Source organism: Cricetulus griseus, chromosome X (genome assembly GCF_003668045.3).
Source record: "Cricetulus griseus strain 17A/GY chromosome X, alternate assembly CriGri-PICRH-1.0, whole genome shotgun sequence".
NCBI lineage: Eukaryota > Metazoa > Chordata > Mammalia > Rodentia > Cricetidae > Cricetulus > Cricetulus griseus.
The window spans coordinates 26,094,338-26,109,606 of record NC_048604.1 but is presented as its reverse complement, the minus strand read 5'-3'; the positions used below and the strand labels follow the sequence as shown (position 1 = coordinate 26,109,606).

General features: G+C 37.4%; 1 protein-coding gene and 1 pseudogene across 7 annotated transcripts in view; one reads left to right on the top strand and one right to left on the bottom strand.

The window, feature by feature from the left end:
- Thoc2 (THO complex 2) overlaps nt 1-15,269 on the bottom strand; it is a 102,433-nt gene that overhangs the window by 72,058 nt on the left and 15,106 nt on the right. For all 7 annotated transcript variants that reach the window (XM_027433499.2, XM_027433500.2, XM_027433502.2 and 4 more), the window contains exons 3-5: nt 10,000-10,091; nt 7,681-7,732; nt 721-791 (exon numbers count right to left, since the gene is read on the bottom strand). In XM_027433499.2, coding sequence (XP_027289300.1) covers nt 721-791; nt 7,681-7,732; nt 10,000-10,091 — 215 coding nt within the window. The remainder of the gene's footprint in view (nt 1-720; nt 792-7,680; nt 7,733-9,999; nt 10,092-15,269) is intronic.
- LOC100771622 lies at nt 5,665-6,144 on the top strand (annotated as a pseudogene).

The following is a 15,269-nucleotide window of genomic DNA, read 5'->3' as shown; positions in this document are numbered from 1 at the left end:
TTTCTACAGCAAGCCAAACAATAATATAACAAAGATAAGAACATTCTTCTAAGTCCCAGTATTTTTCCTTGGTTCTAATTTTATGAACATAAAGTGGCTCACTAGGTAATTATGACTTCTATTTGGGGGGAGGGCAGTACTGTTGTCTGTTTAAAGACAGTGTTTCATGTATCCCAGGCTGTCTTTGAACTCACTATGTAGCTGAGGATGATCTGAACTTCTGCTTCTCCTGCCTCTACCTCCCAAGTGCTGAGACTGTACAAGCATGTGTCCCCATGCCCAGTTTATAAGGTACTAGGGATAGAACTGAGGGTTTCATGCATGCTAGGCAAGTGCTTAAGCCACATCTACAGCCCAACTTGTATTATTTCTTTATTACCTCCATCCTTTTGTCCCTGCCTAATAAAGAGTTTACAAAAAATTCAGTTTAAGAACTACTTACTATACAGTTGCTTACCTTTTTCTACATTAGGAACTCACTAGGTCAGAAATACCACTGAGGGTTTTTATATGCATAGATTAAGTAATTGAGAAATATGATTATTCCACAGAAATTGCATACCTAATTTCACAAAACAACCGTTTCAAGATCTAAATCTCACCTCATCACAAAGTCAGCGGAATGTCAATATCTTCCTCCATTTAACATGATTAACTGTGATTGTGATTATATTTATTGAATGCAAAATTTAGAAGGGGAAAGTATTTTTAAAAACTTACCAAACATGCTAATACCAATTGTGTAAAATTGTCTCTCTTGCTTTTTTCTTCTAAACAATTTGTCTCAATATCTATAATAACAGAAGAAAAGAGATACAAGTTTTAATTTTCTATACTCTCTACCACTCAAAGATTCATCTTCTTTAAAACTTAGTTTAAAATGCCTCTTTCCAGGCTAGGAATAGTAGTAAACACCTGAAATTTCAGCATCCATGAGCCACAGGCATGAGGATTCCAATTTCAAGGGCAGCCTGGTCTACACTGTGAGGTCCAGATCAGCCCAGGCTATACAAAAATACCTTGTCTCAAAAATAAATATAATTCATTAAAAACAAAATACCTTTCTGAATCTGGAAAAATTATAAACTGCAGAAATACATCTTTTATACATATAGACTTTAATTTCTCTTAATACTCATGACTGACCCTGTCACCTATAACAACATATATCCATAAAATAGTAAGTTTGTATCACAGGAACACTGAAAACAAAATTTCAGAAATAAAAATACTATTTTCAAAAAAGAAAAAAAATTCTAACAAAGTTTGAATGACCACTTGTCTGAGGTACTAAGACAGACTCATTCCTGAATGGCCAAGTTGAAGTAGGGAACAACAACAACAAAAATCTTCTAATTTAGCTGGCCTTGGTGGTACACAACAGTAATCTCAGCCTTTATAAGGCTGAAGCAGAAGTATTGAGTTCAAGGCTAGCCTGGACTAAATAGTAAGATGGTGTGTCATAATGGCAGCAAAAAAAAGGAAGAAAAGAAAAAAGAAAAAGAAAAAAGGGAGCCAGGTGTTGGTGGCACACACCTTTAGTCCCAGCACTTGGGAGGCAAAGGCCGGTGGATATCTGTGAGTTCGAGACCAACCTGGTCTACAGAACTAGTTCTAGGACAGCCTCCAAAGCCACAGAGAAACCCTGTCTCAAAAAAAAAAAAGGAAGGAAGGAAGGAAAGGAAGGAAGGAGGAGGAAGGAAGGGAGGGAGGGAGGGAGGGAGGAGGGGAGGGAGGGGGAAGGGAGGGAGGGAAGGGAGGGAGGGAAGGAGGGAAAGGAAAAGGAAAAGGAAAAGGAAAAGGAAAGGAAAGGAAAGGAAAGGAAAAAAGCTGATTTTGTTGTTTGGTTTGGTCCCAACCCCCTCTGAGTGAATACACATATACAAGTGTGCATACTTATTAACACTGCTGTACGGAGATCAGAGGATGATGTAAGGTGTCTTCCTCAATTGCTCTCCACTTTATTGAGGCAGAGTTTCTCAATGAAGCCAGAGTATGCCAATTTGGCTAGTCTAACTAGCCAGCTTTCCCAAAAGATCCCCTGTCTTGGCCTCCCATGAACTGGGATTATAGGCAAGCCTGTTTTTTAAAGACAAGTCATCACTAAATAACACCAGGTGGCTTCAAACTCAAAGATCTACCTGCCTCTACCTCCCTAGTTCCACTGGGACTAGAGGCATGTACCACCACACCTGGCCTTACTCTGCTTTTTCATGGGTGCTAGGGATCCAAGCTCTGATCCTCATGCTTGTACCAAGTGCTTTACCCACTAAGTCATCTCAGCGTTGGTTTGGTTTTTTGTTTTCATTTTTACAAAGAGGTCTCATTATGTAGCACACACTTACCTTCAATGAGCTATGAACTTGAGGCTGACCTCCAAATCAAAGCAAAATTCTCTTTTCTCGGTTCCCTAGTACTGAGACAAAAATATTTCCTAACCCTAAGAAGTCACTTACTAATGACATTGAGAAGTCTAACATCAAATCTATGGAAAGTCAGTATTAAAAGGTATATTTAAAATCCTACTTTGAACAATTCTAGTCACTAAATAAAAGTGCACTCAATGTTTACATTTTCTTCCTACAAAATATTTTAAAAAGAGACTTCCTTCAGTTTTAATAAATTGTTCAAAAAACTTATCCAAGTTCAGATCTGAGGTGTGGAAGAAATAAAACAATGAATGCAAAATGCCAAACATCAAAAATTTCAAGATTAGCAGGATTACAAAAAGGCTGATTTTGGCTTTTTTTTTTTTTTTTTGGTTTTTCAAGACAGGGTTTCTGTGTGTAGCTTTGGAGCCTATCCTGGCACTCGCTCTGGAGACCAGGCTGGCCTCAAACTCACAGAGATCCGCCTGCCTCTGCCTCCCGAGTGCTGGGATTAAAGGTGTGAGCCACCAACGCCGGCTGATTTTGGCATTGTTGCTTTAACTGATTATTTTACTTTCTGAGACAGGGACTCTTGCAGCTGAGGCTGATCCCAAATTCACTAGATAGCCTAGATGACATTCAATTTCTGATCCTCTTGTTTCTACCGCCCAAGTGGTTAGAATTACAGGCTACCATATTTTAAAAGTCAACTGGTAATTTAGACAGTACAATAAAAGAGGCATCAGTCTCAGTGAAATAACTATTAGCCTCTAAGTGGGTCTTCCAAAATAACAGACACTTTATCATAGTTTTGTTTCAGTTTACTTTCTACTGTCAACATCAAGAATCAAGAGAAGGAGATTTATCATCAAAAACAGCACTTATCATCAAACACTTTCCTGGCCTTTCACTATTCCTTCTTGGACAATTGTCATTTGCCCATAGCCTAGCCACTATAGCACAAAGTTAGCATAAGGAAATTTTAGGGGCTATGGGTGTGGCTTAGTGGTAGGAGGAACACTTGCCTAGCCATCTGTGAGGTCTTGGGTTTTATTCCCCAAAGCACAAGTTAAAAATAACACAAAGAAAATTTAGGGTGTGATTAATGCAATTTAACATAGTATAATCACAACTTTTTTCTGAGACAGAGTCTCACTATGCAGCTCTGGCAATTCTGGAAGCTCACAGAGATCGACCTATCTCTACTTCCAGAGTGCTAGGACAAGAAGTATGTGCCCTCAAGTCCAGCTAATCTCAACTTGTAATGTTGTTTTCTCCAATACTTAATTCATGTGTATCTCATTAATTTTTTCCAGGGGTTCCCAGTTGTCACAGGAATCTAAATTTGTTAAGATATACTGCTAAGGCCCTTAAGATCAGGCATGCAGAATTCAAATCCTCTTAGCTACCTGACCTAATTAAGCTTTTGACTATGGGAGTAATAGTGAATAGAACCCAGTAAATCTGTTAAGTTAGCCTGTCTCAAAGCACTCGGCTTAGTACTGTTATCCCAATCACACGTTTTCTGTTTTATTGTTTTTGTTCTAACTCAAAACACCATTCAAATAAACTCATTTATCATGCCTCACTCCTGCATCCTAAATTAGTACTTGGTAAGTTCTTTTTAATTTCCATGTGATTTTCTAAAACGTCCTCAGTATCTTCCAACTCATGCCTTCTGTATCACCAACCAAATGTTCCACCTCCAAGGTCCCATCAGTGTAGCATGTTACTTCAGAGTAAGCCTCTCATGTTACTACAGCTCTCAGGATCCCTCACCCTTTTAAAAAGTTCTCTTAACCTGGAAAGTATAGGAATATTTTGTTTTGTTACATCTAACACATTAAAAAGACAACATGACATAGTAAAAAGATCATGGAGTCTAGAGTCAAAGGACCCAGGTTTAAATGCTGTCTTACTAGCTGCATTGCCTTGAAACAATGACCACCTCGTTAAACCTCATTGCCCCAATTTGCAAACCTTCCATACAGACAGGAGTTGTTATAAAGTCTAAGATAAAAATGGAAAGCTTTAGCACAGTGCCTAAAACATGAAGGTATTTCACAAATAGCACCTGTATCATAATTGTTATCAGTATCATCATCATTATTAGATATAACCCTCTTTATTTGTATGAGTTTTGCCTGTGTTATGTATATGTACCACATTTAAGTTTGGTACCTATGGAGTTAAGTAAGATCCTCTACAACTGGAGCTAAGGATAGTGAGCTGCCATGTTGGTGCTAGGAACTTTCGAGCCTGTGTTCTCTGTAAGAGCAGCACAGGCTCTTGACCACTGAGCAATCTTTCCAGCCAGCTAGATCACTTTCTTTCTTATTTTTTATTAATTCAAGTTAGGGAACAGACTTGTTTCACATGTAAGTCCCTTCTCCCTCTCCCTCCCCTCACCCCCATCCCTCCTCCCCCACCCCCAACCTACCCCCACCCCATCCACCCACCACTCCCCAGGCAGGGTAGGGCCCTCAACGGGGGCTCTGCAAAGTCCACCAAATCTTCCTGTGCTGGCCTGGGCCCTTCCCCATGTGTCCAGGGCCAGAGTGTATCCCTTCACATGGGATGGGCTCTCAAAGTCCCTTCTTACACCAGGGAAAAATACTAATCCACTTCCAGAGGCTCCCTGGAGTACAGAGGCCTCCTTATTGGCATCCATGTTCAGGGGGCTGGATCAGTCTTATACTGGCCTCCCAGATAGCATCGGGGGTCGATGTGCTCCCCCTTGTTCAGGCCAACTGTTCCTGTGGGTTTCTCCAACCTGGTACAGACCCCTTCGCTCTTCATTCCTCCCTCTCTTCAACTAAATTCCAGATTTCAGCTCAGTGTATTTCTGGCTAGATCACTTTCTTAAAATCCTAATTCCCCTTCTTGTTCTGGAGTCTTCCTTGTACCATTTCTTTCCTGCCAAGATGAAGTGTGTGTATGGGGACAGGTGAAGGACAGTTTCGTCTAATCTTGCCTATAAAAATGGGTTTGACAGCACAGAATAAATTTCCTCCAAAGTAACCAAATATTATTATTGTAAATATCATATCATATAGTATCAAATATACAGTAAAAGGCAATGACCTGTAGAAATAATTCCTATGTCTAAATAACTATGGAAAGCTGTATTTTAACAAAATAAGTTGATTTAAGAAAAACTAATAGAATGAACAGGCTAATAAGTGGTGATTACTAAAGACAAAATATATTCCCAACACCATTAAGGAACACCATCTTTCAAAACATGTCTTCACTTTTTTTGGCCATGGCAGCCATCTTCCAGTAACTCGCCAAAATGACAAACACAAAGGGCAAGAAGAAGGGCACTCACTACATGTTCTCTAGGCCTTTTAGGAAAACATGGAGTTGTTCCTTTGGCCACACATATGCGAATCTACAAGGGTGATACTGTAGACATCAAGGGAATGGGCACTACTGTTCAAAAAGGAATGCCCCATAAATGTTACCATGACAAAACAGGAAGAGTCTACAATGTCACCCAGCATGCCGTGGGCATCATTGTAAACAAGCAAGTTAAGGGCAAGATTCTTGCCAAGAGGATTAATGTGCGGATGGAACACATCAAGCACTCTAAGAGCAGAGACAGCTTCCTGAAGCAAGTGAAGGAAAATGACCAAAAGAATGAAGCCAAGGAGAGGGGCACCTGGGTTCAGCTGAAGCTCCAGCCTGCACCACCCAAAGAGGCACACTTTGTGAGGACCAATGGAAGGAGCCTGAGATGCTGGAGCCCATCCCCTATGAATTCATGGCCTAATGTACAAAAAGAAATAAAAGATCTGGACTGCAAAGGATTTTTATTAAGTTGAAAAAAAGTCTTCAATAAATTGGTTTCCTGTGTATAGAATTTATGGAAATAAGCAAATATTTTTAAATTGGAACTTGTTCAGTGCTAAATTTATTTGTTAGTATCAATTTGAAATATTAAGTTCCTTTTTTAATTTTGCATAAATCAATCAAATACATACCATGAAGATTTACTTTATCATTAAAACCAGGACAGTTCAGAATGAAAGATAGCTAGGACACATGGCAGCTCATCGGTGGTCTGTTTTTCCCATCTATCACTCACATGGATTTTAACCTGTTCCCAACTTTGCCACTGTTCAGAAATCTGAAACATTCTCAAAATGCATACATAGGCATTCATAGCAGCTAAGACCAAACTCTAGGTATCAATAAGCAATTTAACTCAAGGAATAAAGAATAATGAGCTAGCTGGGAGGTGGTGGTGCACGCCTTTAATCCCAGCACTTGGGAGGCAAAGGCAGGTAGATTTTTGTTAGTTCGAGGCCAGCCTAGTATACAGTGAGTTCCAGGACAGCCAGAGGTACACAGAGAAACCCTGTGGAAAAAAATAAACAAATAAATAAAACAGAGGGAGAGAAATGAGTTAAAATAATTCTTTTAAAAGGTAATAAAAGCCCAGCAATGTTATCTGTTAGTATTCAAAGCTACAGAAACACAAAACTGCTGGGGAAGCCATGCTGTTATTCTAATCAACAGCTAAAATTAGACAAATAAACTTGTAAAACACATTATTTGTAAAACCATGTTTTTCTTGGAGGGACACTACCTTTAATCGTAAATCAAAGGAACATACCTATTTTTAAAAAATGAATTCTTATTTTGGACAAATACAAAACAGATTTCTTACTCACAAAAGTACTTTCTATTACTTTGACTAATCTTACTCATTTTAAAATTAAGAACCTATTTTCCCTATGGTGGCAAGACTTGTTCATCCTTGATGCAGGGGGAGGAGCTTGGTCCTTCCTCAACTTGATATGACATGCTTTGTTGACTACCATAGGAGGCCTTACCTCATCTGAATGGAGAATGAGGAGGAGTGGATAGGGGTAGAAGAGAGGTGGGGGGGGAACAGAAGGAAAGGATTATGGGAAAATTTTGGTTGGTATGTAAAAAAATGAATAAGAAAGGAGTCAAAAGGGTACAACAGGAAAGTAAGTTTCTTCAGTGAAATCTCATTAAATGACATTAAAAGTGCAGAAACTCAGACAAATGTCAGAAAATTTGACTTTCTTACTTGAAATTAGCTCATTTAGCTCAAATTTGTATAAATATACATTGTCAAACAAAAAATTATACTGCAAAGCTACTTTATAAATTAATTGTAAGGACACTTGATTTACAAAACTATACTCTGTATAAAGTTTAAAATTACTGGAGATTTGCAGAAACATTTGCACATTTGTAAAACCTTGAAAGAAAACATTTAACATGAATTTACCACAAGGACATGCTACACCTGAAATAAAGGCTTAAAACCTACCTAATATGCAGAATACATCAGCAAGAATAGAAGGCATATCCTCACGAAATTCCTAAATGAAAAAATAGATTTACAATAAATTCCAGAATAGTACACAGAAAGCGTATTATTTCAGAATAATGGTCATTTATCAACTAGGAGTCAACTAAACTCACTAGAGCTACATAGTGAGACCTGGTCTCAAAAACCACCACCAAAAAAGGTGGGGGGAGAGAACCACCTACTTAAAATTCCTGCCACAGAATAGCTAATGAAAAGGGCAGTAACCAGAAAAGCACTAAGATATACAATACTTAACATGCACCTAAAGAAACACCATCAATAATGGTACATTTTCATCCAAAACTTTATAAATTCTACACACATGCTTGACTCGTGCAAAAATTATAGTATCAGAAGATCAAAAATTACATCAATTAAAAGCAATTATTCCACAATTCAAGAGTTTCTGAAGATGCAATAACTAACAAATTTTATTTTTATTTTCTTTTTGTTTGTTTTTGTTTTGTTTTGTTTTTCGAGACAGGGTTTCTCTGTGTAGCTTTGGAGCCTGTCCTGGCACTCGCTCTGGAGAACAGGCTGGCCTCGAACTCACAGAGATCTGCCTGCCTCTGCCTCCCGAGTGCTGGGATTAAAGGCATGCGCCACCAATGCCCGGCTTATTTTTATTTTCTTTATTCACTCTTGTTATAGCTTTTGGGAAAACAACTGACCCCAAATGCTGTTTCTGGATAAAAGCATCAGCATTATTCCACATTTGCCTCTTGACTTGCTACTCCTATGATCAATTTTAGAGCTATTTCCCATTAGTACAGCTCAGTTACTGTAATTAGTAGTTTTCTGGCACTATAGCAACTCTAAAATTCATCTATTTTCAGAGACTGTAAGAAAGAAAATTCTAAAGAAAAAGCCAGCAGCTGCTACTCACATAAATCCATTTCTGTGGCTAAGATACACTGGACAAATGTGTATTACAATGGAAAAGCAATACAAAGGCAATGCAGTGTAAAGCACATAGGCATAATGAAGTTATCAAAATAAAGGAGACACTAACTACTAAGGACCAAGTATACAAAAAGTTTCTTTAGACTATTTTCATAAATAGAAAAATAATTACTATCAAATTGTACAAACATACTAAAACTGCATCAACTCCCAATTTAAAAAATGAAATTATCTTAGTTGTCTGTCAGTTTTTCAAGTGCTATAAACACAAATAGGTTAATTAAAGACCAGAAGTAGAAAGACAGAAGAGTTTTTCCAACACAGAATATTAATAGTTGTCAAAGAAATATAGCACTTCAATGTGCTTAACAACTGGAGACAGTTTCAGGATGAAAATCTCTACTGCTCAAATGTACCTGGGGTGGGAACTGTCACAACAGCTAAACATAAAACTTACACTAAAACTACCCAAGAAAAGCACAAAAATCATGACGCAGATTCCACTCTCCAACAGAAAATATTTGACTACAGAAACATAAAACATACAGAAAATTCACAATGTGACCACAAATTCCCCAATATCATCTCAATACTTATTAGAAAAGCTAGACAAGCCGGGTGTTGGTGGTGCATGACTTTAATCCCAGCACTCGGGAGGCAGAGGCAGGCAGATCTCTGTGAGTTCAAGGTCAGCCTGGTCTCCAGAGCGAGTGCCAGGATAGGCTCCAAAGCTACAAAGAGAAACCCTGTCTCGAAAAACCAAAAAACAAACAAAAAAAGCTAGACAAATAATTTTTACAAATCTAAAAACCAGCCTAACAAATTAAAATTATGAGTTTATGATAAACAGCCTAACAATTGGCAGTCCATCTTCCGGTTCAAATTATCAAACCACCAATGACACGATTCATTAGCAATCTCCAGTGAATATAAGTGAACGTGAACTAGCCACTTAAAGGGTTAAAAATTCTAGCTGTTGCTTTCTAATAAGTAAGAAGCAGATATAAAAAACTGAATTTCAGAAATATGCAACCACAATTTAAAATAATTTAATCCTTAATTTTAAGAAAATTTTAATCATAATTACAAAAATTAACATTATTTGAAGAAAGCACTTAAACTTTTTTATAGTCAATTAAGAATGCTTTGGCAACATTACAGCACTTTTGTTTTGCTCACCCAGTTTGTATAACCTGTTCTTCCTTACAATCACACAGAAAGACTAAAATGTCAATTTCTGTATAGCAAAAATGGCTTACCAATATTACCTTAAGACACCTATTATTTTGACAAAATACATGCTATACATTTCAAAGATCTTTGTATCAAAAGTGAAGAGATGTGCAACAATTACTGTTTTAAATATATACTTACACTAATGTCATTAAGAACACTAGATGCCTGTTCATGCTTTAAATTTCCTTTAATGACATGGTATGACAACTCATAGAGAGCTTGTTGAAAATCTGTGGAACATAAAAGACATTAAGTGTAAAGAGAGTCTCTGAAGAAAGGCAAACTCTCACAATTATTATAAGTATCAGCAATAAAACATGTATTTATAATAGTTCTCTCTAGCAACTTATCTTTTTATTTCTCCAAAAACAACAATAATGGGTTTAGGAAAAAGTTAACTATTCCTTCTCTACTGTAATATGACTAGTGATTAAACAAACACTCCCTTCTATTCTTTCCATGGCTGCAAATTTCACATATTTACACATCACTATGCACATAGTTTAGTATTTTGATTCCTCTCCAATACTTCTTTTTCTTTTGTGGTAGTACTGGGGCTTAAGGTGCCGTACATCACCAGCCATTATTAATTTTAGACAAGGTCTCATTAAGTTGTGAGGAATAATCCTGCCTCAACCTCCCAGGTACTGGATTAACAGACATGTCCAAGCACGCCTGACACACTAACCCATTTTAAAGCATTTGCTCCGTGTTCCTAAAGTCTTCAGAAATATTTAAATGAATACACTGTACCCCAACAAGACATAAACATTTCCCCACCTTCACAGATTGGTCTAAATATATTCAGAGTGTACGCAAGTCAATCTCAGGGCTACAATGAAACCTAAGGAAATTCCTCCAAAAATCTAAATTTCTTTCTCTTCAATTTCTATCAGAATTCAAACTGCATACACACACACAGAGAGAGAGAGAGAGAGAGAGAGAGAGAGAGAGAGAGAGAGAGAGAGAGAGAGAGAGAGAGAGAGAGAGAGAGAGAGAGAGAGAATTTTATGAGAATGGTCAACTACAAGTAATCCACACTATTATCATGGCCCCATTTCCTCAACAAAAAATACTTTATGGAGTGGGGAGTAAGAAGCTGACTGATCACCTTTGAGTTATTTTTTTCTTGATTTCCATATAATATTTTTTTCTTCTTCCAAACATTAAACGATCAAAAATAAGCAACTCTAAAAAATATTAATAGAAGGCTACTGCCATAACTTAGTTGGTAAAGTTCTTGCCTACCATGCAAGAAGCCCTGTGTTGCATGACATAAAAACTGGTCATAATGGCAGGTGCCCATAATCTAAGCACTTGGGAGACAGAAGCAGACAGAAAGATCTGCAATTCAAGGTCAACCTCAGCACACACATCAAGTTCTAGGCCAACCTAGGCTACATGACACACCTTCTCAAAAATAAAGTAAATAAAAACACAAATGTAAAATAAAGCCTAGGAACTGGAGATATAGCTGAAGTGGTAGTGATTCCCTACCATTTCTGAGACCCTAAGTTCAATTCCCGGGATGACAAAATAGAAAACTACTCAAAGGATACTTCTTCCAAATTCACACAAACACCAAGCATGGTAGTGTACAACCAGTCCACAGTCCCTGCACTCATTAAGAAAGCAGAGGCAGGAGGATCAGGCTATTTAAAGCCATCCTTGTCTACACAGAAAGTTGCAGGCCAACCTGGCTATATGAGATTTTGTTCCACCCCTTTGCACCCTCAAAAAAACTAAAACACACCTAGTTATAATCCCCTTTAAGGGAAAAATCAAAATTCTTTTCAGGGGAAAAAAAACAAGTGAAAAAAGAAATGCTTTAAAAAAAAAAACTCCCCTGAGCCAGGCAGTGATGACTCATGCCTTTACTCTCAGCACCCAGGAGGCAGAGACAGGCGGATCTCTGTGAGTTTGAGGCCAGCCTGGTCTACAGAACAAGTTTCAGGACAGCCATGGCTACACAGAGAAACCCTGTCTCAAAAAAAAAAAATACAAAACAAAAAACTTCCCTGATATGACTACTAATCATAAAACAGGAAGAAAATCAAAATCAAAGTATGCTGTCTATGTCCTTTTAGCCAATGAAGATATTTAACAATGAAATGTGTCCATTAATTCATTTTCTAAACATTATCAATTCTTTATGAAGAATTTATTATTTTAAACATTCTGTTCTTATAAACACTTTGCCTCCATTGTATTTAAAATAAGCTATATAAACAAAGAAGTTTTGGTGTTATAGTAGGAATGAGATCAATTTTATGTTTTTCATTTATGTTAATAAAATTCCTTACAAAGCACACAATATTATTTATTTAAAATTATCCAGATGACTTTTTAAAGCAATCACTTAGAATAACAAAAACAGCTGATTATCATTAACCGTAGTCCCTTAAGGGTATGTTGTATACTGTTCACTGGAGCTCTGTGAATTCTAATCTTAACCACAGAAGACTAAAATAGAGTTAGGAGTTTCACAAGAAGACCAAGCTATACAACCATAACATATATGCAGAGGGCCTAGATCAGATCCATGTAAGCTCCCTAGTTACTGGTTCAGTCCCTGTGAGCCCCTATGAGCCCAGGTTAGTTGATTCTGTAGGTTTTCTTGCAGTGTCCTTGACCCCACTGGCTCCTATAATCTTTCCTCCCCCTCTTCTACAGAATTCCCCAAGCTCAGCCTATTTGGTTGTGGGAAGAGACTCAATTTTTAAAGTGACTTCAAAGTTTTTAAGAGGAACGGATATTTGGGAAACTATGGATGTTTTAGAGACTTTGGATATTTTAGAGAGGATTGACTTTGGCTGCTTTAAAGAGACTGAACTTTTTTCTAAAAATGTATTTTTCATTTTACATACCAACCCCAGTTCCTCCTCTGTCCCCTTCTCATACCCCCAGGCCCCCCACACACCCCTACCCACTCCTCAGAAGGCATAAGGCTTAGAGAGTCAACAAAGTCTGGCACCCCAAGTTGAGGCAGGACCAAGCCCCTCCCCACTGTATCAAGGCTGAGCAAGGTATTCCACCATAGGGAATGAGCTCCAAAAAGCCAGTTCATGCACCCAGGATAAGTCCTGGTCCCACTCACTGTCAGGGACCCCTGCAACAAATCAAGCCACATAATTGTAACACACATTCAGAGGGCATAGTTCAGGACTGAACTTTTAAAGTGTTGAATTTTTAAAGACTGAGATTTTAAGGTTGGAATATGTTATACTGTGATGTGTAATATTAATATGAGGTCTTGGGGATGAACAAAAAGGAAATGTTATGGTCTAACGGTGTTGTGTTTGTATATCAAGTCGACAAGGGGTCAACTGTGTTTGCTAGTTTTATGCTAACTTGTCACAAACTAGGGTCACTTGGGAAGAACTAACAACCTAAGAAAATGCGCCCCCCCCCAGCAGAATGGCCTTTAGACAAGTTATCATATATTTTCTTAATTGATTCTTGGTGACTACTGTGGAAGGACCCAGCTCACTGTGGGCTGGGGATCAAGCAAGGTAAGTAAACCATGAGGAGAAAGCCAGTAAGCAGCACTCCTCCATGACCTCTACATCAGCTTCTGTCTCCAGGTTCTTGTCTTAAGTTCCTGCCCTGACTTCCCTCAATGATTGACTACAAGCTGTAAGATGAAATAAACCCTTTCCTTCCCCAAATTACTTTTAGTCATGGAGTTTTGTTACAGCAGTGAAAATCCAAAAACAATGAATGATGCTTTAAAACTACCAAGCTGGCCAGAGTTGGAAATCTTTACACTTCCATTCACAATGTGCAGGGAAACATACAGCCTTTATATAGGAAAAAAATTCAATAAACACTTCACATTAGTACTAACATTTTAGAAACAGCAGTTTAAAGGATAGCAACAAAACAGAGGGATACTTTCATATAAGTGTTTGATGTAAGGTACTTTCAAAAGAGCAGAATGAGCACTTAACTGCCAAACCATTTATCTAGCCAACAATGGTGTTTTATTGCTAAAAAGCAGGGATACCTTTTAAATGGAACAGTATGTACAGTGGAAACTGTCTGCCTGAAATGAAATTAATTCCAAGGTATAATAAGGGATATGTACGAGACACTACCCATATTAATTCCAAAACAAAACAAAGGAGATCCTAAAGAAAGAGTATTAAGTTAGTTTCTTCCATGCACAACCAAACGGGCCTTAGACCAAATCTTAGCTACTGATCAACCAATGGGTCTATGTGTTGAAGAAGAAAGCAGAAAATGAAAGGAGAATATTGGTTATTCAGACAATAAGGCCACAATCATAATACATTTAATAATTTTCTTATCCACATAAAAATTAAAATTAAGTAAGAAGTATAAATAATAAGCATAGAGAAGAGAAAAATTATGAAACCTAGTAGTTGGGGAATGTTTTCTTTTAGGGAGTCTCATAATGTATCCCAGGGTGGCTTCAAACTCTCAATCTCTACCTTCCAGTTGAACTTTCATAAATGTCCAGCAGTCAACTTAACTTAGACAAACAAAAGCATATAAACCTTGAAGTCCTTGTGAGTGACCATACAAATATTTTTGCAGTACTGGAAACAGAACATAGGATTTCCCATTTGACTGGCCAGTGCCCTATTCCTGAGCTGTACATTTACAGTCCAATTATATGATTTTATAAACAAGGCAAAAATCTGGTTGGTGTCATGCTAGAGACATTAAGGTTTTAGGTTTTTGGTTTTTATTTGGTTGGTTGTTTTTAAGACAGGGTTCCACTATACAGCTCTCTGGCCTAGAACTCAGTTCATAGCCCAGGCTGGCTTTGAAATCACAATACTCACATCTCAGCATCCGAAGTTCTGGGATTACAGGAATGAGCCACCAAACCCAGCTGAGATTTTAAGTCTTAAAAACAGAGCTTACTAAAATAACAGAATCCAAAAACTTGCTGTTTCATTTGTTAAAAATACTTTATCCTCAAGCCTCCAAATGTTCCCTCTAATAAAGTATATTCTCTCAAGTTAAGGTAATATTCACTTTTTGATAAAAACCAAAGTAAATTTTTCTATAGGAAAAGGACTGCTCTTAACCGTCTATTCACACTGTCATAATGTAACTATAATAAAATTTATAAATTTTGTTAAAATAGACTACTAGTTATAAAAATATTGATTTCATACTGAAAAAATATGGGATTAACTTCAATAAAAACTACAAATGAAAAAACTATAAATCAGACACAACTGCTTTTACTTTGGCTTTCTTCTGCCAAATCTGTGTGCCTAATTTTAAACTAATGGATGTTAAACAGAAAAATCCCATAAAAGTAAAATCCATATCCTGCTTAATTATATAACATTTTACTTAATAAATCCTATTTGTGATATATAGCAAACAACTCCTTTGCTTATATTTTCCATGACAACTGCCTTTTAACA